General features: G+C 45.1%; 1 protein-coding gene across 2 annotated transcripts in view; it reads right to left on the bottom strand.

Moving 5' to 3' along the window:
• The window catches only part of SPATA16 (spermatogenesis associated 16), a 317,457-nt gene extending 292,240 nt beyond the window's left edge, over positions 1 to 25,217 (bottom strand). For both annotated transcript variants that reach the window (XM_029617036.1, XM_029617037.1), the window contains exon 1: positions 25,103 to 25,217. In XM_029617036.1, the coding sequence (XP_029472896.1) occupies positions 25,103 to 25,153 (51 nt within the window). In that variant the 5' untranslated portion in view covers positions 25,154 to 25,217. The remainder of the gene's footprint in view (positions 1 to 25,102) is intronic.
• Positions 25,218 to 25,897: the final 680 nt, after the last annotated feature.

Genomic DNA, 25,897 nt, shown 5'->3' with positions numbered 1-25,897 from the left:
GAGCAGTCAAAGACCCAGGCCCCTGGCCTAGCCCGGGGTCCAGGGAGCCAACACAACTGTAGGAAAAGGGGGGAAAGAAAAACTTGGTGCGTGGCCATCTGGGAAAGGTCCAACCACAAACCTCGGAGGTACCACTCTCAAGACACCCGGACAACAAGTCCAACAATTAGAAAACCGGAACCAACCACAGGCGTCTGCCCTCCCCCGCCCCAGGACAAGGGCCTGGGCAAGAACAGGCAATCCCGCAGCCGCAAATAACAAACTCCAAGGGAAGCCAGCCTCTTCAAGTCAGGAGGGAGTCCACAAACTGTTGCGCTGGGGCCACCGAGTCAAAGACATGCGCTTGATCTGCTTGCCAGATTCGGAGGCGTGCTGGAAACAACAAAGCAAATTTCACTCCCCGATTATGTAAAGTGGAGCAGATGGGGGAGAAGCCCTTCCGTGCCTCAGACACCGATGTAGAAAAATCCTGAAAAATTCGAATATCATGGGCTTGATAACATAAATCACGCTTCGCCCGAGAGGCCCTCCAGATCTCACTTTTGTGCGCGGAGTTAAGAATCTTGGCAATCACGAGTCTCGGGCGAGCACGCTGCGCACGTTTAGCGCCCAGCCGGTGCGCCCGCTCCACAACTAATTTCCCTTGCAAATGCGGCAGGGCAAGCGCCTCCGGAATCCAGGTCTCCAGCAGGGTGCAGAGCGACCTATCCTCAATCTCCTCGGGAAATCCCAGGAAGCGCAAATTGTCCCGCCGCGCCCGATTTTCCAAGTCATCCACTTTCAGTTGCAAGGCCTTCAGGGCAGTATCATGTGCCGCCATCTTGCGCTCTGTCTCTCCCCCTGCATCCTCCAACGCGGAGATTCGGGTTTCAGCTGCTTCAAGTCTCGGCGGCAAGGCCGCCAAAGAATCACGGACTTCCCCCATCTGCGCGGTAAGCACTGACCATTTTTCCTCGAGTGTTTCCCGCATCGCCTCCTTTATATCTGCCAGGGTCAGTGGAGCCTGCGGAGGAGGAGGAGAGTCCCGTGCCGCCGCGGCCGCCATCTTAGAGTCCCGGTCACTCTGCTTATCGCGGTCTTTTTTCGCCGATTTCGTTGTCATCGGGGAAACCAAACGGGTCCTGGGTCTGGCCACGGACATAGGCGCACCACCCCACCAAAAAGCCACAAGCGGGGGGGCCGCAAACGCGCTAGTTCTGCCGCGATAGGCAAGGCTGGGCAGGAGCCGAGGAGACCCACGTCTTCCCCGCTACCACATCACGTGACCTCCCATCCAATCCTTTTTTAAACACAGCTACACTAACTGCACTAACCACATCTTCTGGCAACAAATTCCAGAGTTTGTGCGTTGAGTGAAAAAGAAATTTCTCCGATTAGTTTTAAATGTGCCACATGCTAACTTCATGGAGTGCCCCCTAGTCCTTCTATTATCCGAAAGAGTAAATAACCGATTCACATTTATCCGTTCTAGACCTCTCATGATTTTAAACACCTCTATCATATCCCCCCTCAACCGTCTCTTCTCCAAGTTGAACAGTCCTAACATCTTCAGCCTTTCCTCATAGGGGAGCTGTTCCAGTCCCTTTATCATTTTGGTTGCCCTTCTCTGTACCTTCTCCATCGCAACTATGTCTTTTTTGAGATGCGGCGACCAGAATTGTACACAGTATTCAAGGTGCAGTCTCATCATGGAGCGATATAGAGGCATTATGACATTTTCTGTTTTATTAACCATTCCCTTCCTAATAATTCCTAACATTCTGTTTGCTTTTTTGACTGCCGCAGCACACTGAACCGACGATTTTAAAGTATTATCCACTATGATGCCTAGATCTTTTTCCTGGGTGGTAGCTCCTAATATGGAACCTAACATCGTGTAACTACAGCAAGGGTTATTTTTCCCTATATGCAACACCTTGCACTTGTCCACATTAAATTTCATCTGCCATTTGGATGCCCAGTCTTCCTGTCTTACAAGGTCCTCCTGTAATGTATCACAATCCTCTTGTGATTTAACTACTCTGAATAATTTTGTATCATCTGCAAATTTGATTACATCACTCATCGTATTTCTTTCCAGATCATTTATAAATATACAAGCCGTAAAGCCCGTTAAAACGGGCTACATCCCTCTGTCTCTCACCTCCCCCTCATTCTCTCTCCCCTCACTCTTCACCACCCCCCTCCCCCACCCACTCCTCTCCACCCTCCCTCTCCTCACTCAGTCCCCCCTCTCCCTCACTCCCTCCCACTCAGTCCCCCCTCTCCCTCCCACTCACTCAGTCCCCCTCTCCCTCCCTCCCACTCAGTCCCTCCCTTCACCCACCTCCATTTCCTCCCGGCGCCGTAAGCGCGACTTCCCGCAACCCTCACCCGGCTCCATTGACTCCTCCCGCTCCTGCCGGCAGATCTCGGGGGGGGGGGGGCGCGGGAGTGACACCCCCCCCCCCGAGATCTGCCGGCAGATCTGGGGAGGAGAAGTAGCGGCACCGCGCGCGCGCGGCGCCGCTGCTTCTCCTCCCGCTCCTGCCGGCAGATCTCGGGGGGCGCGGGAGTGACACCCTCCCCCCCCCGAGATCTGCCGGCAGATCTGGGGAGGAGAAGCAGCGGCACCGCGCGCGCGCGGCGCCGCTGCTTCTCCTCCCGCTCCTGCGGCCCCACCGCCATTTTTTTTTTCCTGATCGACGTCCTTGCCCGCACATGCGCAGTAGAGCTGCGCTCTACTGCGCATTTGCGGGCCGTCGGTCACAGGCCATTTATAAGGTAGATTGAAAAGCATGGGTCCCAATACAGATCCCTGAGGCACTCAACTGCCCACTCCCCTCCACTGAGAAAATTGTCCATTTAATCCTACTGTTTCCTGTCTTTTAGCCAGTTTGTAATCCACGAAAAGACATTGCCACCTATCCCATGACTTTTTACTTTCCTAGAAGCCTCTCATGAGGAACTTTGTCAAATGCCTTTTCAAAATCCAAATATACTTATCTACCGGTTCACCTTTATCCACATGTTTATTAACTCCTTCAAAAAAGTGAAGCAGATTTGTGAGGCAAGACTTGCCTTGGGTAAAGCCATGCTGACTTTGTTTCGTTAAACCATGTCTTTCTATATGTTCTGTGATTTTGATATTTAGAACACTGTCCATTATTTTTCCTGCCACTGAAGCCAGGCTCACTGGTCTGTAGTTTCCTGGATCGCCCCTGGAGCCCGTTTTAAATATTGGGGTTTCATTAGCCACCCTCCAGTCTTCAGGTACAATGGATGACTTTAATGATACGTTACACATTTTTACTAATAGATCTGAAATTTCATTTTTGAGTTCCTTCAGAACCTTGGGGTATATACCATCTGGTCCAGGTGATTTACTACTCTTCACTTTGTCAATCAGGCCTACCACATCTTCTAGGTTCACCGTGATTTGGTTCAGTCCATCTGAATCATTACTCATGAAAACCTTCTCCGGAACAGTATCTCCCCAACATCCTCTTCGGTAAACACCGAAGCAAAGAAATCATTTAATCTTTCCGCGATGGCCTTATCTTCTCTAAGTGCCCCTTTAACCCCTTGATCATCTAACGGTCCAACTGACTCCCTCACAGGCTTTCTGCTTTGGATATATTTTAAAAAGTTTTTGCTGTGAGTTTTTGCCTTTACGGCCAACTTCTTTTCAAATTCTCTCTTAGCTTGTCTTATCAATGTCTTACATTTAACTTGCCAACACATATGCTTTATCCTATTTTCTTCTCTTAGATCCAATTTTTGAATGAAGATCTTTTGGCAAAAATAGCCTCTTTCACTTCATCTTTTAACCATGCCGGTAATCGTTTTGCCTTCCTTCCAACGTTCTTAATGTGTGGAATACATCTGGACTGTGCTTCTAGGATAGTATTTTTTAACAATGTCCACATATCTTGCACACTTTTTACCTTTGTAGCTCCTCCTTTCAGTTTTTTTCTAACTTTTTCTCATTTTATCAAAGTTTCCCTTTTGAAAGTTTAGCACTAGAGCCGTGGATTTGCTTACTGTCCCCCTTCCAGTCATTAATTCAAATTTGATCATATTATGATCCATATTGCCAAGCGGCCCCACCACTGTTACCTCTCTCACCAAATCCTGTGCCCCACTGAGAATTAGATCTAAATTGCTCCCTCTCTCATCGGTCATTTATTCCATCCAGGAAATTTATCTCTCTAGCATGTCCCGATGATACATTTACCCAGTCAATACTGGGGTAATTGAAATCTCCCATTATTACTACACTACCAGTTTCGTTAGCTTCCTTAATTTCTCTTAGCATTTTACTGTCTGTCTCACCATCTTGGCCAGGTGGAAGGTAGTATACACCTATCACTATATTCTTCCCCAACACACAAGGGATTTCTACCCATAAAGATTCGATTGTGCATTTAGACTCTTGCAGGATATTTATCCTGTTGGACTCTATGCCATCCCAGACATAAAGCACCACACCGCTTCCCAGATGCTCCTCTCTGTCATTGTGATATAATTTGTAGCCTGGTATAGCACTGTCCCATTGGTTATCCTCCTTCCACCATGTCTCTGAGTTTCCAATTAAATCTATGTCATCATTCTCTGCTATACATTCTAATTCTCCCATCTTACTTCTTAGACTTCTGGCATTAGCATACAAACATTTCAAAGTGTGTTTTTTGTTTGTATTTTCATTCTGCTTTTTAATTGATAGGGAGAAGTTAGAATTTTTTAGCTCAGGTGAGTTTTTAGGTACAGGCATTTGGATTACTTTTCTTATTATTGGAACCTCATTTTTGGGATGCCCTAATTCTAATGTGTCATTAATATCCTTTGAAGATACCTCCCTCCAAACCATGCGCTGCTAAGTGACTATCTGCTTTCCCCTTTGTTCTAGTTTAAAAGCTGCTCTATCTATCATTTCAGATTATAGTTCACCTACAGGCCGATACAGAATGGTACGCTTGGCCGAGCGAACTGTTTAGTCCCCGTTTGACCACGCGTTTTACACGAGCTATTATTACCCCTTATACTGTAAGGGGTAATAGTGTGTGGAAAATGCACGGCCAACCCCCCCCCCCCCGAAATTCATGTTGATGAAGCTATTAGTTATCCCGATGGGATACTGAAAGTAAAATATGCGGTCAAGCCGCACATTTTACTCTCAGAAAGTAACGCATGTCCAAGAGCAGGCGTTAACTTGAAGACACTGGGTAAAGTGTACAGAAAAGCAGAAAAAAAACTGCTTTTCTGTACACCCTCCGACTTATTATCATAGAGATAGTAAGTTGGAGGTGTGTCCCCCCCAAAAAAAAAACCCACCTTAAAAAAAATAAAATAAATAAAGCTGTCCACTGGCCCACGGGTTGGAAAACGGATGTTCAATTTTGCCGGCGTCCATTTTCCAAACCCGTGCCTGTCAGCGGGTTCAACAACCGATGCCGGTAACATTAAGCATCGGTTGTCGGACCTTCTGACAGCCGCTGCTTCCGCTAATAAGGAGGCGCTAGGGACTTGCTAGTGTCCCTAGTGCCTCCTTATTAGCGTGGGCCCTAATTTAAATAAAGAATCGCGCACCCAGGAGAAGTTCTTGGGCACGCGTCGTTGAGCGGGTGCTCAACACGGAGTGCCGGCTCTCACGCAGAGTTTTTTTTTAATCGGCCTGCTAGTCATTTACCAATTTATGTGCATTGCTCTTTAAACTAACTGCTTGTTTCATTTATTCTTTTAGGGCAGAACTTTTAAAGTCAGGTATGTATGTAAAACTCGCCCAAATGCACGTGAATGGATGTACTAAAATGGCAATGGCCCAGGGATGTGAAAGGATGCATAGAACCCAGTTAATGGGGAAGGGGTATTCTGGGAGGGTGGGATGGATCTGGGATTTACACTTTTGATTTTGAGAAGCTTGTGCACAACGGACAACCACCCAGGACTCACAACGGACTCATACACAACGAACAACCACCCCAGGACTCACAACGGACTCATACACAACAGACAGCCACCTCAGGACTCACAACGCTGCACACAGACTAGTGCATTCATTTAACATTCATCCAGCAACACCATCTCTCATCCTCACATCATTCACTCAGCGGTACCAACTTGCATCATAACAGCATTCACCTAGCATTACCAGCTTTTATCATCACAGTATCCACCCAGTCCGATCCAACGTTAGTCAGCCATTTCAGCATCCACCCAACCTACCTACGCAATTATCTGCGCACTTAAATTCAACTGAACATCCCTAACTGCGCACTTATATTCAACTGAACATCCCTAACTCTTCAGTTCATTATGACCCTGATACTTCCTATCCCAATACTCCAACACAACTTTCTCAACACAAAAAAAACCATAATGTCACAAAGATCGCGCAAGTACACAGCCCTTATCCCTATTATGATTTCTCCTCTTAGACAACTACTAGGTCTAACACTATTCTCCCTCACACTATTCAACGCTCAATCCCTCACCAAAAAATCCCTGATTCTCAATGACTATCTCCTCGACTACAACCCAGACATATGTACCATAACAGAAACCTGGCTCAAACCAACAGACATTGCAATAATAAATCAACTTCCCACCAATCTCTACGACTTCTTCTCCCTCCCTCGTCTCAAAAAAAGGGGAGGGGGCATTCTGTTGGCAGCCAAAAAAGAATTGAAATTCTCCCAACTTCCAATCAAGTCGGATTCTAAACTTGAAGTAGGACTCTTCAAAACAGCCGAACTCCAAGTCCTACTCGTCTACGCCCCCCCAGGTCTCCTGGATTCAGATGCCTCCCCTTTTGTAGAAATCATTACAACACACTTGAATTTAGAATCCCCGGCCATTATCCTAGGAGACTTCAATATACACGTGGACAACCCTATACTTACCACCAATTGCGAGGCTCTACTCACGGCCCTCTCAGCTATGGGTTTTAACCAGATCGTCAACAAGCCTACCCATAAAGCTGGCCACACCCTGGACCTCATCTTCGTGAACACAGGGATCAAATACACTTCCCCTCCTTCTTGCACTCCGGTCCCGTGGTCAGATCATTCACTAATCACCACCACTTTCTCTCTAACACAATTCAGGAAAAATCCCCCGTCGAAATCCTCATTTCTCTACAGAAGATCCTGTTCTTCTAGCGACCTCAATAACCTGCTTACCTCAGAGCTTCCTCACCTTAACCTCTCTGACCCTAACTCTGCCATCCTATCCTGGAACAACATCACCGAGGCTGTAGCAAACAAACTATGTCCCCTTTCAGCAAAAAAACTTAACTCAAACTCAACAAAAAGACAACCATGGTTTTCAAACAACCTCCTTAAGCTTAAACAGAGCCTGAGACACCAAGAAAACAAATGGCGCAAGACCCCATGCCCCAGCACCTTAGCCCCCTACAAACTAGCTTTACATCAGTACAAGAACTCCACCCTAAAATCAAAGAGGGATTACTATGCAAGCAAAATACATGACCTTGTATTTGATGCAAAAGCTCTTTTCGCTTACGTATCCAACCTGACTCACACCAACACTCCAGATATTCCTATAGACCTAGCTCAATCCAAAGCCGAGGAATTAGCTACTTTCTTCCAAGCACGTTTTTTTGTTAAATACTCTGTTTATTGTTTAATGTAATGCCTCACCGGCGACAGTTTTGTTCTATGGAAACCGACTTGATTTGATATGTATATCGAGAATGTCGGTATAAAAAAACCCTAAATAAATAAATAAGATAAAATATCTAACCTGCTAAAGCGACTAACCCCCTGTAACAATCCTCTCACTGCTGCTCTACAGATACTTAACAATGGAAACCCATTTGAATCATTCGAACCCATCACAGCCTCTGATATCCTCCTGTTACTTAAGAAAATGAACCCTTCCTCCCACCCCTTCGACCAAATACCCACAAAGCTCCTCCTCCTTATACCGGAAACAATCTCCAAAACCCTGGCAGATATCATCAACTGCTCATTATCCCAGGGAATTTTCCCAGAAGAACTTAAATTAGCTTCTCTAAAACCACTCTTAAAGAAACCCAATCTAGACCCCAAAGACCCTAACAACTTTCGCCCGATTTCAAACCTTCCATTTATTGCCAAGATAATGGAAAAGCTGGTCAACACTCAACTCTCCAACTACATTGAAGACCACAAAATACTCTACCCCTCACAATATGGATTCCGTAAAGCATTAAGCACGGAAACTCTACTCATATCCCTGACGGATAACATCATCATGGGACTAGACAAAGGCCAATCCTTCCTACTTATTCTCTTAGACCTTTCGGCTGCGTTTGATACCGTTAACCACTCCACCCTCCTCAACCAACTGTCGAACATAGGTATTTCAGGTATTGCTCTATCATGGTTCACCTCTTTCCTCAGCAACAGAGGCTATAAGGTAAAGGTCCATAACAAAGAATCTTCCCGCCATTCCTCTTCTTTAGGAGTTCCTCAGGGTTCCTCCCTCTCACCTATTCTCTTTAATATTTATCTTCTTCCGCTTTGTCAACTGCTTACCCACTTGAAACTAATTCACTTCCTATACGCAGACGACGTGCAGATCTTGATCCCTATCAATGAAACCATCGCCAAAACTCTTGAATTCTGGGAACTCTGTCTTAAAGAAATCAACATCCTCCTCTCGAGTTTAAACTTGATATTAAACACAGCTAAGACGGAACTTCTTATCATATCACCAGAAAACAGCAACCCATCTTCGAATCTTCCAACCAACCCACCGACCACCCAAACAAGGGACTTAGGAATAATTATCGACAACCATCTCAACTTAAAATCCTTCAAACAAACAAACTACTAAAGATGGATTCTACAAACTCCAGGTACTCAAAAGAATCAAACCGCTCCTTCACGTCCGAGACTTCAGAACGGTCCTTCAGGCAATTATCTTTTCTAAGATAGACTATTGCAATTCCATCTTACTAGGTCTTCCTTCCACTTCCATCAAACCCCTCCAGATGCTCCAGAACACTGCTGCGAGAATTCTGTCCAACACCAGGAGAAGAGATCACATTTCCCCCATTCTCAAGAACCTGCACTGGCTGCCTATACACTTTAGAATTATCCACAAATCCATCACTATTATCCACAAGGCTATACATCAGCAAGCAACTCTCAATTTACAAATACCACTCAGACAACACACATCCATTAGACCCATCAGAGAAACCTACAAAGGATCTCTCCGCGTTCCCCAAACCAAAACCACTCACTATCTAACTTTCAGAGACAGAGCCTTTTCCACAGCTGGCCCTTCATTATGGAATTCTATCCCTCCGGATCTGAGACAAGAACCATGCCTACCGACTTTTAGAAAAAGGCTTAAGACTTGGCTATTTAAACAAGCCTTCCCAGATCCGAACTAAATGATAGCAATTTATAAAAGAGATAGTAAACTATACAAGAGACTCCACAGTATAATGTATTTAATGTAAATAATGTAATCCTTTCTGTTCGGCTCTCTTATTCTTATCTCTCCTCCAAGTTTAAAACCCTTGTTGTAATGTAACTTTTGATCTCTCTGCACTTGTTTATGTTCCGTTTTCTGTTCTCACCCCTTGTTACCTGTAAACCGGCATGATGTGGTTTCTAACCATGAATGCCGGTATAGAAAAAACGCAAATAATAATAATAAATAACCTGCTCAAATGATGCCCTCCAAAGAGTGGGCATAACTTTGCTCAGGTATGTTTGTGCCTGTATCACTGTACTTAATGTGTACATTTTCAAAGCGGACTTATGCAGATAAAGTTTTCTTTGAAAATTCAGGGTCATGGCTGTGCATAAAACCAGGTGCACATAGACTTTACCCCACCATGTCCATGAATAAAATTAGCCTCTAGGAGGGCAATTTTCAAAGATTTTTACATGGACTTTTGAACACTGCCTGAGCTTAGTGCAGGTAAAAGTACGCATGCTGTGGGAGAAAAGGGGTGCTCTTGGGGGCAAGGGGAGTGAGCGTACGCAGAGAGATTTTGATTTTCAAATCTCTGCGCACACTTTTCCCTGGGAACCTGCCCTGCACATGGAACAAATGAAACGTTCACAGGTACTTTTCTACCCAGGCCCCTTGCTGGTCAGATTTTGAAAGTAAAACTCCACAGGGAGTTTCCCTTTAAAAATGAGCTTGCAAGTCTGTGGGAGGCCCATGGATCTGCAAATTACGCAATCTAATGAAAATTCCCTCCTTATCAAATCTCTATGTTCTGTTGTTTTCATAGATGATTTTCAGGTTTTGCTTGAACGAGTTTTGCCCTGTTGGTGCCAGGTTGTTGGATGAATTGGTGATCTCATTAAGTTTAAAACTGTTTTCCCTCTTGCAGGAAAGAAAATAATTCTGAATACTCTTAAGCTTTTAGAAACATTTGGCAAATTTGAACAACCAATATAAGCTCAGTTGCACATTGACTACAAATTACGGTTTAGTTCTAACAAGGATTACAGCTACCAATGTTTCCTTTGTATAACTGATTCTTATTGCTTGTAAATGTTGCCTTTTGCTGACTGATGATGGTGTTTTTGCAGTAAAAGCACATTAATTTGCTTTTATATGGCTATTCAGTGCAAAGACATAACACTTTATTAAATTGTGAATTCTTAAAAAAAATAAGCAAATCAAAACTTGAAGCCCACTTTAAGGTACTTTGCTTCTGATGTTAGAAAACGTATTATTCATACTGGGCAAACCTTAACTTAATGAGATCTCTCCTGCTTTTGAGCGAGCATTTGTGTTGCGTGCTCCGGCCGTGTTGGCACCGCGGCCGGACCTGTTCACCTCGAGCAACCCTCTATGAGCGCTGGCCTTGCCGCCGCCGCTAGCTCCCAGCATCCATGGAGTCCTGCAGCTTCTCCCGGGCCTTCAAGGCCCTCTACCTCTCCCGGCTCCTTACTCCGAGGCTCACCGTCCTCGCTGCCGTCGGGTCCGCCCCTAAGCGCGCACCCGCGGAACTCTCAGCCATTTAAAGGGCTAAGCACGGGAAACTCCTCCATGGCACGCCATGATGACATCATCTGAGCCCTGTATAAAAGACAGGGCTCAGTCTCTTGATCCCTGCCTTGGCAATCGGGTCGACACCGTTGGTGTATTAGTTTGCCTCCTTGTGTTCTAGTGTTCTCTCGTTCCAGCGCCTCCTTGTTTCAGCGTCTCCGTGCATTCCTGTATCCTTCTAGGACTGACCTCTGCCTGCATGACCATTCTTCTGTCTGCCGCCTGGAACTGATCACTGCCTGCCTGACCATTCTCTTGTCTGCCACCTAGAACCGACCCTCGCTTGCCTTGACCATGCTCAGACTGACTCTGTTATTGACCCCTGCTTTGGCTTACTCCTAGGCAGATACTGTGGCTCTGACCCTTGCGCTTCACTCGGACACTCTCTTCTGGCCTACTGTGTCTACCAGACCAACCTGCTTGGAAACTGACCGCAGTTTCCACTTGACTAGATCCACAGGTGCTGCCTGTCTCGCCTGGAGAACCTTCCTGAACTGCTACCTCCCTGAGGTCTCCGGAGCTTCCAGTTCGGGTCTAGTCCTTCCTCTGCATCAGCCGCGCACCCTTGCTCGTGGTGGGCACACCTCTCCGGGAGACCACCAGAGGCCCACCTAAGTCCAGGCGGTGCGGGTACCCAAGGGCTCAACCTGCGGAAACCCTGGACTGTTACTGGTGAAGCTCCAGCTAGCCTCTGTCTCCTCGTGTGCTCCGCCTTCTGGTGGCAGGCGCTCTCTGGGTCTGACCAGAGGGCCGTACCAATCCTACACCAGGCCAAGGGTCTCCACCTTCAGCACAACAATTTGTCATCCAAAATGCCTCACCCTCATTACCATGGCTTGCAAACAGTGCTCCCCCCCTCTTTATACAACATTCAAGGGCTCCTGTGTTTCATTCTCAGCTGCACCTAGAACTTTCTTTCACTTGACATGTCTCATTTGTGAGAACTGTAGTGTCCATAGCATGCTAAAGAAAGTACAGCTGGCACTTTTATGCTTACTTTTTCCTTCCATAGAAGAGAAAGTAATGAAAACTTCCGTTTTGCAACCCCCACCAACCAAACTCTCCAGTTATATTTTCCTGATAAATGCAGCATCTTATTTTTAGATCCTTAGCTCTCTATTGTATGTGATGATATAAAAACAACAATATAGCCTAACTTTTTTTTATCTGATATTATATTGCTTATGAATTACAGTGAACTGTCCTGGGTCCTTTCAGATATCTCACCAAATATGAAGGCTTATCAACCTTTATCTTCTGGTTCTTCTTTTTGCCTCTTGTCTATGCTCTTCTAATTTATCTTCATTCTTTTACACTATTCTCATATTCTCAGCCCTTCTTTTCTTTCAGTTCCCACTGCCTTTCTCTGCCTTTTTCACTTTTTTCTCTCCCCCTCTCCTTGTGTAGTTTTTCATCCTTCTCTAACCTCTTGCCTCTGGTCTACTTCCATATTTGTTTTCCCTTTGTTTCTGTCAGTCTTCCCATGTATTCCTTTTCAGCTATGTCTCTTCCCTTCCATCCTGCCACTTGTTATAGCTGTCTCTCTCTTCTCCATCTCTTCCTCATTGTTCTCCTTTTCTGTTTACTGTCTCTTTTCGGTCCTTTCTGCACCTCGGACACTACTATTCCCCTCCCTCATCACCCCCCTCCCCTCCCCACACACACACACACACACTCTATCTTTTCCCTTTTCCACTATCCTAGACTCTCTCTCAATCTCTTTCCTTCTCTTCCCCTGTTCCAGCTTGTCTCTTTCCTCTTGACATCTGAAGAAGGAACCTTTTGTGATTTCATAAACTCATGTACAATATCATCACTGGATAGTTTTTATTAGAGATGTGAATCGTGTGATCGATCGTCTTAACGATCGATTTCGGCTGGGGGGGGGAGGGAATGGGATCGTTGCGGTTTTGTTTTTGTAAATATCGTGTAAATCGTAAATCGGGGGAGGGTGGGAAAACCGGCACACTAAAACATCCCTAAAACCCACCCCGACCCTTTAAAATAAATCCCCCACCCTCCCGAACCCCCCCAAAATGCCTTAAATTACCTGGGGTCCAGAGCGGGGGTCCCGGTGTGATCTTTTACTCTCGGGCCTGCGGTGCGTTGTAGAAATGGCGCCGGCGCTACCTTTGCCCTGTCATATGACAGGTCAAAGGTAGCGCCGGCGCCATTTTGTTTTTTATCCCCCGACGTCAGGAGCATAGGAGATCGCTCCTGGACCTCCGCTGGACCCCCAGGGACTTTTGGCCAGCTTGGGGGGGCCTCCTGACCCCCACAAGACTTGCCAAAAGTCCAGCGGGGTTCTGGGAGCGACCTCCTGCACTCGAATCGTTTTACCGTACGGCTGGCACCATTTTGCGGAACTTTTGGTCAGCTTGGGCCCCCAAGCTGGCCAAAAGTTCCGGTTGTGTCCAACGAGGGTCCCGGAGCGAACGCGCGGGGAATCACGTGACGTCCGCGTCACTCCGACGTGACGCCGACGTCACGTGCTCCTCGCAAAGGAATACAGGAATGGCGTCATGACTCTCCGCTGGACCACCAGGGAGTTTTGGTAAGTCTTGGGGGGGGATTAAGGAGGGTGAGGGGTTTAAATTTTTATTTAGGATCAACAATTGCGATTTCCAACGTATTCAACATAGCTATGTTGAATAAGTTGGAAATCCGATCGTTTTCGCCTCATCACTTTTTTAAGTTAAAAAAAAAAAAAGTGTTTTACATATGCGTTCAAAACGAATGCACACCCCTAATATTGGTATTTTAGGGCCTCATGTTTCCTTTTCATAGGTAGGGTTGTGCTGGCAGTCAGCACTCTTATCTTTCCTTTGTGTCATTCTTAACAATAAAAGTGATACTTAGAATTTTCTTTTTTCCGCCATGAATTGTAATGACAGTGGGCCTGGTCCTTCCGGTGTGTCACGATGGGGAAAAAGGATGAGGACCATTGATTTACTGTGCCTGATGTAACTGGCATATGTGTAAATGGGGGAGGGGGTGGGACTGCTGCAGCAGGCTTTAAAAATATGAGAGAGAGGAAGTGGGTGAGAGAGGAGAACGCCCGGCTGGGACGGGCCTTAGCAGCAGAGATAATAGGTGCAGAAGTTCTGGCTGATCCAGGGCTCTGGCAGTGGTGGGAAGGGACAGTGCTGATCAGACATGGACATGGTAGGCTGCAGGGAGCAAGCCTGGCAAGCAATAGCAACACAAGCGGTCAGTGGCCGGGGTCGGTGGAAGCACTAGTAGGCAGCACTAGCTGGCACAGAGTGCCACTGTTTTGGAGCGACAGGGGCAGCACTGGTCGGGGCCCGGGCCTTAAAATACTAAAGGAGGAAAATTGTGAACTGTTAAATTGAGGTATCTGAAATAAAGATGGAACCTTGTTCTATTTGGGTGGATCTTCTTTAAATCCATCTCCGGCTGTGCAGAGAAGGAGCCCGAGGCTCCCAGTTCTCCACACTTGTCAGAGTGTCTGAGCCTTGCATGCGGACACTATCGCACACCCCCATGTCGTTGCTCTAGTTATCTGTGCAGTACGTGGGAACCTGGCCTGTGCTTTGTGAAGCCAGAGCTCTGCATCAGAAGCATAAAAGAAACAAGAAACCTCTGCCGACCATATAAAATGTATAACGTATGCACATGATTTTCAAAAAGTAGGGCACCCTCCAGCTTTTACTATTCAGAGCTCCCTAAAGAGAAAAGCACAGTTTTATCCCAAAGCAAGATGCACAATAGGAAGTTACAGTGTCTTAATACTTTCGTCCTTTGAACAGTGAGTGACAGCAGAATATATTATAGTCACCCAGAACTGTAATTAGGCGACTGAGAGGGAAGACGAGGAGCATAGCCATGAAAGAAGACATGCAGAGAAGATGTTTTGGCCTGTCAGCTGGGAGGAGGGAAAAAAGGGAAGAGGATAATGGACTGTGGGTTTGCTGAGCCCAGGAAAGAGTCATTTTGGTAGGAAAACGGATCGTCCCCTCCCCGAAGAAGACATTAGGGAAGAAAAATCAGGCCCGAGATTTTGGCAGAGGTAACAGCAGAAGGGAGGACGATCCAGATGCATTTGCATTTATGGTTTCCCGTTCTCCGGTGATTTATGGAAGGCTAAATTAACATATTAAGGTTGCCATGCTAGTCCACTTGGATAAGTAGTAATATAACCATCAACAAAAAAAAAGCTGCAACTGATACTTTTCAACTGGATTAAGGTAGCACATTTTTGACTAGCCTTCAAGAGCAACTATCCCTTCATCAGATCAAAGCAAAATGTCCGCAGGAAGGAGGCTGAAAGTGAATTGTATCTTTCCACTATAGCTGCTAAATGGAAACAAACCAAAGAATTTGATATAACAGCTGTTGCAGAAGTGAAAAGATGGAGAACGGGGTTTGAAAAAATTCTTGAGACGCTGTCGGGCCCCGTGCTTTTCTTTTGATATAGCGACCAATATATTCTTTACAGATGAATTGGTGAATGAGATTAGGTCAGAAAGAGTGAAGATAAAGGTTAAAATGAGTAGAGTTTGTGGCATCACCTGCTATTAATGCGGTGTTTGGGGGGGGGGGGGCAGGGGTTTTAAAAGGAATTTGCCCCAGGAATTAAGCCGTTATGGGGTAAATCCCCTCTTCTCAGCTGGTAAAATTATACCTGCACTTTGTCATCTTATGTCCTTTGAGCCACAGGTGAAAGGGGCGGGATTAGAGCAGGGATTTCATTTTCCTATCGCGGGCCGATACAGTAAAATTGCACGAGAGCGGGCGAGTGCCCGCTCTCCTGTGCGTGTGATACAGTATTTTAATTTATTAAAATTAGGGCCGGCGGTAAAAAGAGGCGCTAGGGACACTAGCGCGTCCCTAGCGCCTCTTTTTTGACAGGAGCGGTGGCTGTCAGCTGGTTTGACAGCCGACACTCAATTTTGCCAGCGTTGATTCTCGAGCCTGCTGACAGCCACGGGTTCGGAAACCGGACGCCGGCAAAATTGAGCGTCCGGTTTTCGAGCCGCAGGCCTATTTCCAATTTTTTTTCTATTTTTTTTTTTTTTACTTTTTTTAACTTTCGGGACCTCCGACTTAATATCGGTGCCCGGAGAAATTAGCGCCTACCTTTGGGTAGGCGCTAATTTCTGAAAGTAAAATGTGCGGCTTGGCTGCACATTTTACTTAGTGTATTGCGTGGTAATAACTAATAGCGTCCACAACATGCATTTGCATGTTGTGGACGCTATTAGGTTCGAGGGGGTTGGACGTGCATTTTGGACGTACTATTACCCCTTACTGAATAAGGGGTAAAGCTAGCGCGTCCAAAACACGCGTCCAATCGCGGGTTAACAGTGCTCCACCGGAGTGCACCTTACTCTGTCGGCCTGCCTCTGTGCACATGCAGATGAGAAGTCCTTGGGCACTTTTCTACCCACGATCTTTGCCGGCCCAATCTTCCAAAGGAAAATTCCGGGGGGGGAGTTTCCCTTTGGCGTTTAACTTACAGATCCTGCAGGTACAAACTACCTGGGCAGTTTAAAAAAATTATCTCCTGAAAGCCCCAAATGCTAAAGAAGTCAGTTGAACAGATTATAAAGTCTATAATCTGACATAGGAAGTCAGAGGCAGGGCACGCTGACCCTGCTTGCCTTGAAGCAGAGACTGCTAGAAGTGGAAAGCCATGCCTGGGGAGAGGGGGAATGTCGTAGGAACTTTAGAAGCCATCTTCGGCCATGTTATATTGAGCAGTGTCTACTTGCAATAAGCCATAAGTAAAGCTTCAGGAAATCCACTTTGGTTAGGGATCGGGGAGTAGATAGCATCAAACTCCACTCAGAAGGAAACGGTCTAATTCTGTAAAAAGTTAGATAAAAGGCGCTTGTAGTCTGAAGGCACTGGCAAGGCAATAAATGTAAAAGGAAAACTTAAAACAGGACTCCTGGTTCAGGGATAATGTGAAAGGCAGTTTAAGCATCAATGTTTCAGTTCCTCTTTTTTGCCCTATGGAAAATATTGTTTTTATTCCATAATGTTTAGAGATTCCCTTTGATGCATTAGAGGTCGGCTTCACCCTGGATGTGTCTGTACAGCTTGAGATGCTACAACTCTGCCTCCATCTTTCTTTCTCTACCTCACTTCTCTTGTGCTATTTTCAGCGATACCTGGCCCAAAGGGATTACTGTAGTTTCCAGATACCCCAAGGGAGCCTGGATTATAATTTTTAATTACAACCTCTAAACCAAATTAGGCACTAGAGATCAGTGGTTCTCAAGCCCATCTTCAGGAACCCCCAACCTCCCCTAGTCGGTCTGGTTTGCAGGATAAACCAAATGAATATGCATGAGATACATTTGCATTCGCTGTCTCCCTTGTATGTGGATTCCATTGTTTGTGAAAATCCTGAAGGTTATCCTGAAAATCTGACTGGTCTGAAGACAGGCTTGTGAATCACTGTGCATAACAAGGAAAGTGAACTAAAATCAACAGGAAAAACAAGTAAGTGGGAGTAATATAAAATATTATGCCAAATTTTCCTAAAGAAGTTCTAAAACACAAGAAGAGAGCTCATTTTAGACCCTAATTACTGCTCTGCGTTAGTGGTAACACAACCATTTAATATGCATTAAAGAAGCATCAACACTTGTTAATGGTTTTGTTTTAATGCTAAAGTACATTTTTCCATCATTGCACATTAACATGTGAAATATTTAAAATGAACTGTTAACATTAAAAAGTAACACAAAGCAGCTCATTTTAATATAACCTGGCTTGTGTTAACACACACATCTGCGTTAATGCAACCATTAATGTAAAACTTTAACTAGACCTTTAGAAGGGTAGTTACATTTTTTTTGGCTTTAAAAGTGTGTTAGCAAGTGTTTTAAACTGGCATTGCTGCAATACTTTAACGCACTTTTCATTTAAGGGTGCTTAGAACAATAGATTTGAGATGGGCGGTTTATAAATTTTATTTAAAAAAAAAAGTGGGGACCCCTTAGATTCTCTATATAATGAGACCCCTTTAAACAAGATATGTTTTGCTAGTAAAGAGTTAGTATGATCCAGTTGTATGAGTACCCCTTTGGGAGGTTGCCAGAATGGATTGTGCAATTAAGGTATCTATTCTAGAGACCCTTAGGTTTCCAGAAGGGTTAGAGTGTGTGCAGTGAAATAGTCTTGCAATCAGGCACATAGACAAGCTGTTGTGGGCAGGGCAACAGCTGCAGAGGCCATTTCCTTCTCCCAACAGATTTAAGGAGAGAAACGCTAGTCTAAAGTTTCCCATTCTTAGCATCTTTGCAGTTTGAGAACGGAGGAGAAGTGAGAGATTCCCAGGAGGGGATAATAACTCTCGCTCACAGGACTTTTCTGTGGGAGTTCTCTCTCTGGGCCTGAGCTAAAGAAAGTTCCAGTTCTGGATTGCCAGGAAGGAATCTGGAACCTCCCTAGCAGTCTGGGCTGTGATTTTTTTTTTTCCAAGGGAGACAGAGTTTCTGCATGGACTTGTCCATTCAGAGCACATGGTGCCAACAAGGTACCTTCAAGGGCCTTAAAGATAATCTCTCTCTCCCACTCGGAGCAAATCTGTACGCGGAGTGACTCTGGGTGGGGGGATATGGTGAATATAGCACAAATGCATTGCAATAGTGTACTTTTGTAAATAGGCCCCTGAGTGACATACAAGGCAAATATTTGGAAGATTGGGGGCACGGGGGGGGGGGGGGGGGGGGGGGGAGGGGAAGAGTAAGGAGGGCTCATTCCTGAAACCTGAATTAGTCTTTATAGAATTTTCCATCAGGGCAATAAACTCTGAATTTCATTTGTCCCTTTTCTTCAAATCACTCCTTTCCCTAATTAAAGTGTAGAAGTTAGCATGCTATTGTTTCAAACTTGTGAAGGGCATATTTCCTAGCAAATTCTAAAGGGAACTGAGCACATGCCAGAAAATTATTTTTCAGCAAAATTAGTCATTACCCAAGTGATGCAAATTGGTAGCATTTACTGAATATGATAAATCAAAGGTTTTAAGCAATGGCTCATTGTGTAGCTGGGCCAATTTATTTTAAAATATCATACATGCGTAATTATTATTCGATTATTCCATTGCATTTACTTTGAGTGTCACATCATTTCCTCCATGACCTTGTTCTGTCGTTCTCGTTATTGATCACACCATAGCACGGTAAACGTGTGCACTGTGTGAACACAGATCTATTTTGAGTTGTTCAAGTAATTTAAAGTTGTGCTTCGTGTAGCCAGGCCCTCTCTCAACCTAGAATTAAGTTTCAGCATGGTTGGGTATATTGGGCTATTTAATTCCACTGACACTCATCATTCAGCGCAGTTTTAGAGAGAGATCGGGGGGGGGGGGGAAATCGCCTATCTGTCAATTTGTGCACCAGGCTCGGAGTCAGTAAGAGTGGTAAATTAGCCAAGAAATCTTTATCTTCAGGGCTATCAAAATATTGTATGACAACTAATTCCATGCATTGGGAGGTAATTAGGTCCTTAATTTTTATTCTTTTAACTATTCTATTTATGTCAGGATTTCATCCATCTCTTTTTGTAGCCCACTCATTGTAACAACAGTCCCTTGACCATGGGCAATAGACCACAGCTCCTTTTGGAATACAGTCCTACATGTACCCTGAATCTTAGCCAGTAGGTGTCACTGTTCTGCAACCGCTGTAACTCCTTCCCTCCTTGGGAGACTGTGATCACTACTTCTTCAGTGCTGTCCCTTCTAGCCCAAACAGCAGGAGGTGACTCCGGGGAATTACAGCTGGGTCTCTGGGACAGCAGGCTGGTTCAGGTTGGCGCATGTGTCACATGTTGGCACAGCGCTTGCTGAAAAATGCCCCACCCTGTAAACGTTTTCAAAACTTGTGGGCTAGCTCTGCTGATGTTATGATGCTCGAGACAAGCAGAACAGGCCTGCAAATTTTGAAAATGTTGAAAGTGCTGGTATTTTTCAGTGCGTGGCAAGTGGTGCTGAGTGGGGATGCAGTGGCACAAATTTATCAGGCTGAACTGTCCGCGAGAAGGGTGAATCCATAGTGACAACTAAGATTAGAAATCTCCTCCAGGAAGTGGCAGAGCTTTGTGGAGGAGCCTGTGAATATTTTATCAAGAAAGACAACCCCATCACCCCATGGTGGCAAAGTGACCCTGCTTATATAACAATATTTTGCATTTTGGCACTAGGCTCTCCTGTGCCAACATCTCAGTGCTTTTGGTTTCAGTTTCCACAATCCACCTCTGCATCCTCTCATATTTCACTATTTTGCTGCCATGAGGAGATGGCCCTTTGGCCTCCTCTAGGATCACTCTTGGGCTAAAATCATCTCCTTCCCTGAAGATTAGAAGGTGTTCTTTCAGTCCAGTTTTTCAGCGTCACTAATTTCTATAGCCAGTCATGTCTGTCGTCTGCTGATGGGCTTGGTTTACCAATCATTTCTAGATTCCTTCACCAACTGCTTTCATCTCCAAACCATAAACATTTCGAGAATTCCTCCTCCCTCTCAACTGCCCTGTTATTTGCAAAGCCCTAGTTTTTTAAACCTGGGTGGAGTTCAGTTCTACCCCCTCTCCTGGCTGCGCGATTCACTAAGAAAATGCATGCAAATTAGGGCCCACGGTAATAAGGAGGCACTAGGGACACTAGCCGCGTTCCTAGCGCCTCCTTATTGACAGAAGCGGCAGCTGTCAGCGGGTTTGATGGCCGGCGCTTAATTTTACCGGTGTCGGTTGTCGAACCCGCTGACAAATTGCTGAGCGTCTGTTTTCCAACCTGCGGGCAAATTTTTTTTTTTTCAGATTTTTAAATTTTTTTTATTTTTGGGGCTTCTGACTTAATATCGCTATGATATTAAGTCAGAGGATGTACAGAAAAGCAGTTTTTTCTGCTTTTCTGTACACTTGCCCGGTGCTGGCCGAAATTAACTCCTCCCTTTGGCAGGAGTTAATTTCTGAGAGTAAAATGTGTGGCTTGGCTGCACATTTTACTTTCTGGATGGCGCGGGACTAATAGGCTCATTAACATGCATTTGCATGTTGCGGGCACTTTAGTTTCGGAGGGGGGGTGGTTGGCTATTACCCTTTACTGTATAAGGGGTAAAAATAGCGTGTCGAAAACGCGCGGCTAAATGGGGGCTAATGGTGCGCTCGGTTGTGCGCACCATACTGCATCAGCCCGTCTGTGCTTATGTTTGTTGTGGGTCATGTACACACTGTCACAAATGACTGGGAAACCCTTTGCTGTGAAAGATGAACATTTATTACTCCTCACTTTTTGCAAGTGCCTGGAGTTATAGACCTCTAGAAGAAGTCATATTTAAAAGATTGTTACAAATTATTTCACATGCATTGAATTTGATTGGTTCATATGTGTGATATTTATGCATTCGTAGTTAGTGGGCTAGAGCATCTTATTAACAAAAATGTTATGTGGCTCACCGACCTCCACTGAACCGGCAGTGCGGATATAGAGAGGACTCATAAGGCCAAAAGAAATGCTGGGAAAGCACTGAAGGCCTCATTAGTCTTTCTTCCAAATTCTAGAACAAAGGGAGAGAGGGGGCAAGGACACACATGAACCCATTATGATGGACCAACAAGTGTGGGAGAAGTCAGTGTGGTGAGGACAGCTGGTTCAGTTTGTTACCTTGGTTGGCGCATGTGACTGTCCGAACTCCTTCATTGCTGCTGCTCCCTGCTGAGAACAGCCTCGGCAGGAGCAGAGTCACAAACTACCAAATACTCACTGAATACAATAAAGTGATGGCTTCTATCTCAGTTTTTCTCCAACCAGTGTGCCAAGGCACATTGAGGTGCCTTTAGCCCTGATCAGGTGTGCCATGGAAAAGCCACCACTGCCTGATGCTCAGAGCTAGGCATGGATAGCTGGGCCTCAGATTGTGCAGCACTCGCATTACACATAGCACCTCTTCATTGTGATAAGTGGCATGAGTGTGAGTCCCTTAGTGCTGTGGCCTATGCCGACAGTTGGCGACTGCGCCCTGAAGCAGACAGGCTGGAGCTTCACCTATACCAGCCACCTCCTCCGTAAGTTGAGCCCATGGGTTCTGGCAGCTGACAGGACTTAGGTGGTCCCAAGGGTGGTCAAGCAAGTGAGAGTCCAAGAACATGCCGAGGTTAGGGCAGGCAGCAGACAGAAGATATTGGAAGCAGGCCAGGGGTCAGGACAGATGGCAGGCAAACATAGCCAGGTTTAAAGCTGATGTCAGATCCAAGTGACAGGCAAGAGTGGTCAGAACCAAGGCTGAGGTTAGGTCCAGGTGGCAGGCAAGAATAGTCAGGTCCAAGTCTGAGGCAAGAGATCAGTACCAGGAGATCAGGCTGAAGAAGGGACAAGGATGGACGAGGCAAAGCTGGGCGAGACAGGCTGGTTGAGGCAAGGCTGAAACAAGACACAGGAACGCTGATCTAGGCAGGAGACCTGTTGTCGAGGCGGCATTAGGCAGTCCAGGAAGCCCTTATATACTCAGGGCCTGCTGATATCAAGACACCATGGGGCTTTTCCCGCCAATGGCCCTTTAAGACTGAATGTACATACCTAGGGAGGACAGGGAGGGAAGGAGCATGGTGGTGTTCAGGCGGCATCGGAAGCTGCATCGGGATCTGGGGCCATTGGTGAGTGTAATCAGTTGCGAGCTTACCCCATGGATGGCCAAATGTAGCATTCATCTCCTCATCTTTTGCTTTGAGTCCTTTCAGCCTCTTAAACTCAGGCTACATGAGATGTGGAGAGCATGCCCTGAGCACTGGATGTGACAAAGCGAGTCACATTTAGTGCTGAGTGCATGCTCTCCCCATCTCATTTAGTCTGGGAATAAGAGAAACCGAAAAGACTCAAAAGATGAGGAGATGAAGAGGTGCTGTGTGAAATGCAAGTGCTGATCAAACTGGGACCCAGCTGTGCTTGCCCTGCACACTACCCAGGGATTATCACAGACTGGGACTCATACTGTAGCTAGGAAGAAGAGACATGCAGGATTACACATGTTCTCAGAAAAGGGTTGCTACAAGTTTAAGAACCACCACTGGTATCTTTTGTTTCTGTGAGATGTTGAAAACAGAGCCCATGGGCTGGCTTGGCTCTGAGCATCAGTTAGTGGTGGCTTTTCCAAGGCCGAAGGCACAACTAAGAGAGCATCACTCTATTGGATTCAGTGAGTATTTGGTAGTTTGTGACTTTTGTAGCTGCCATGGCTGTACTAGGCAGGGATTCAGGAGAAATACTAGGAAGCTGTTTAAAGATTTTCAAAAGTAGACACCTCCCAAAACAATTTTTGGTTATCACTGTGGGGTATTCATATCTTGTTTCCCCACTGCTTGCCATTAATTTGCTTCTTGAATTCAAGCTGCCAGAGGGCAATGGGCATGAGGAAATAATGGAACGTGGGCTTCAGGCACCCAACCCCCTGTACGGTGTCCCACAGGGTGCTGAGAGAAAGAAGGGCTGGGCCCAGAATCTTAGCACAACCCTACCCATCTGCCTCGCATTGTCATCCAAGCAACATAATTGGAAGAACGATTTAAAAAAAAATTCCCTGGGTACCACATAGTACTATGTGGTGTTGTAGTTTTCATTTTCAACTAACAATGAAAAAAATAAAAAGAACCCTAATCTCCCCCCCTTTTTTTTTTTTTTTTGGTAAATGCCATGTAAGCAAAACTACCGACTGCATACAGAATCTTGCACTAGTCAATTTCAGCATCTTCCTTGTGTAAGCAGATGAGCGCAAATGTCCCGTCTAATAGAACAGCTGTCTTCTTTTCAGAGGAGAGGAATGTATGCTAGCTTGCAAAGTTTTCCATCTAGGAAGAGCACAGTTTGATTATAAGTGGGAGAAAACGCAAGGCTCTGTTACAGACTAACACAAATTGCTTGAAGGGCTAAGGCAAGAAACCGTGAATTCAAACCCTTCTTGGAGCAAACCATTTGTGTACATTTCTGACTTACTGTAGATATACAAACAAAATACATGACAGAAAAATGCTTGCTTCTCCGTGATATGGCCCAATTTGTTTAACGTTCAAAAATGCAAGTAGAACACCAAGTTTTAGGAAATGGAACACAAGTATCTCTACATTTTAGGAAGCATTCATGCTAGTTAAGCAGGTAATGGCAAATCACTTTTATAACGTGCTATTCACAAATTTTAAAATACAGTTATTTAGAGTTCTTAGTACTAATATATATTACTAGCCTTATCACACATCATATTTGAGATAAAAAAAATGTTAAGAGCATTAATAGGTCATTAGATGGGGGGCTTTTAAGTATTGCAGTAATTTTTATTACTGTGATTGATCTGTGTCTTAGTATAAATCACTATTTCATTTATTTGTTATATATATATATATATATATTTTAGTACGGAATGGGAAAGTTGTCTTTATAGTTACATGGATTTTGTCTCTGATTTCTCAGGTAATAATCTGGCAAAAAAAAAAATAATAATAATTGGCTATATGTCGTGGGCTCCTCCTGCTAGCTCTCCGGCGGGGCTTATTTTCTTCCTCCCAGGCGTTGCAGGCCCTCTAATCCCGATAACACGGCTGCAACTGCTGATGTCCACTGCAATCCTAGTGGCTCCGACAACCCTCCAATGTGGTCATTGGCAAGCTTTTCAAAGTAGGCCCGAATCCTTAACAGGGCTAGGCCCTCTAGCCAGTACCTTTTTCAAAGTCCACACAAGTGGGGCAATAACAGTTTTGCCCCTTCCCCCACAGGGCATGGGTTAACCAACAAAACAAACCAAACAAAGAATAGTTTAGTATTAGTTCCAGCTTATTCCTCTCTCTCAGTATTGTGCAGTAATCCTTCTTCTATAGTCCTGTGACAGAAAAACTGCAACCTGGAACCTCTTTATCCAAATGCCTGCTGTCCGGCTTCCATCCCAGCCATGACAGCCCTGTTTGGGTATCCAGCACAACTCGCCCCTTCTCCCCTATAGCTGTGCTATAAGTAATGCTTTACCTCTACCCCACAGTCAGCACCTTCTTTAGTTAGTGCCTTTTTGGAGAAACAGGTGAGACAAACAATTTCCCCCAACAGGTTCTCAGTTCTGTGTCACATTACTTCCCCACTTACTCTATCTCCATGCTGGATAAAGAAGTCCTCTGTAGGCAGCTCCCAGTCCATCTCCTCCTCTCCCTCTGAGCAACTGCTCTCTTCCGTTTCCTCCTCACTCAGGGACACACCCTCTCCTTCCCACAGCATGGACTCAGCTGACTCTAATTCCCCCAGATCACCTTCGGCAGCCACCTCAGCCTCCTTCTGGTCACGAGCCTTCCACTGCCGCTCTGGAACTCTGGGTATTGTAGTCCATACAGGTTGTCTAAACGCCCCCTGCTGTTTCCCCTTGGTATAGTTAGACAACTGTTTAGTTGGGACTCGCTTACTATCCTGCCGGGATAGGGGCTTGTTGCTCTTCTCCTTACATATAATAGTAACCACCACTCAAAAAAAAAACCATATAATATAAAGCAAGGAGTTAGTCTATCAATATAATCAACTATTTAATATTGCAAATCAACCACATTTATAGTACACCTCAAAAAATCTTTAAATGTTTTATTACAATCAAATACATAACAAACATATTCTTGCTTATGAAAAATACCAAAGAGTACAACATTCATACAAACATCATTATAGATCTATTAACAATCACATCATTAAAATAATGAAATCAGCATTCTCACAAACACTTACTTCAAGGTTTAAACCACCCCACACATACATCACACTTAATCCACCATAATCAATCTTTAAAAAAAACAAAACAACACTTTGTGTGAGAGAAATTTTCACTGATACCTTAAAAGTTCAAAAATGGAAGAATATCCCTGTCTCAAACCTGGACAACTTCAAACGATATTCTAA

Source organism: Rhinatrema bivittatum, chromosome 9, assembly GCF_901001135.1.
Source record: "Rhinatrema bivittatum chromosome 9, aRhiBiv1.1, whole genome shotgun sequence".
Lineage (NCBI taxonomy): Eukaryota > Metazoa > Chordata > Amphibia > Gymnophiona > Rhinatrematidae > Rhinatrema > Rhinatrema bivittatum.
This window is presented reverse-complemented; position numbering and strand designations above follow the sequence as displayed.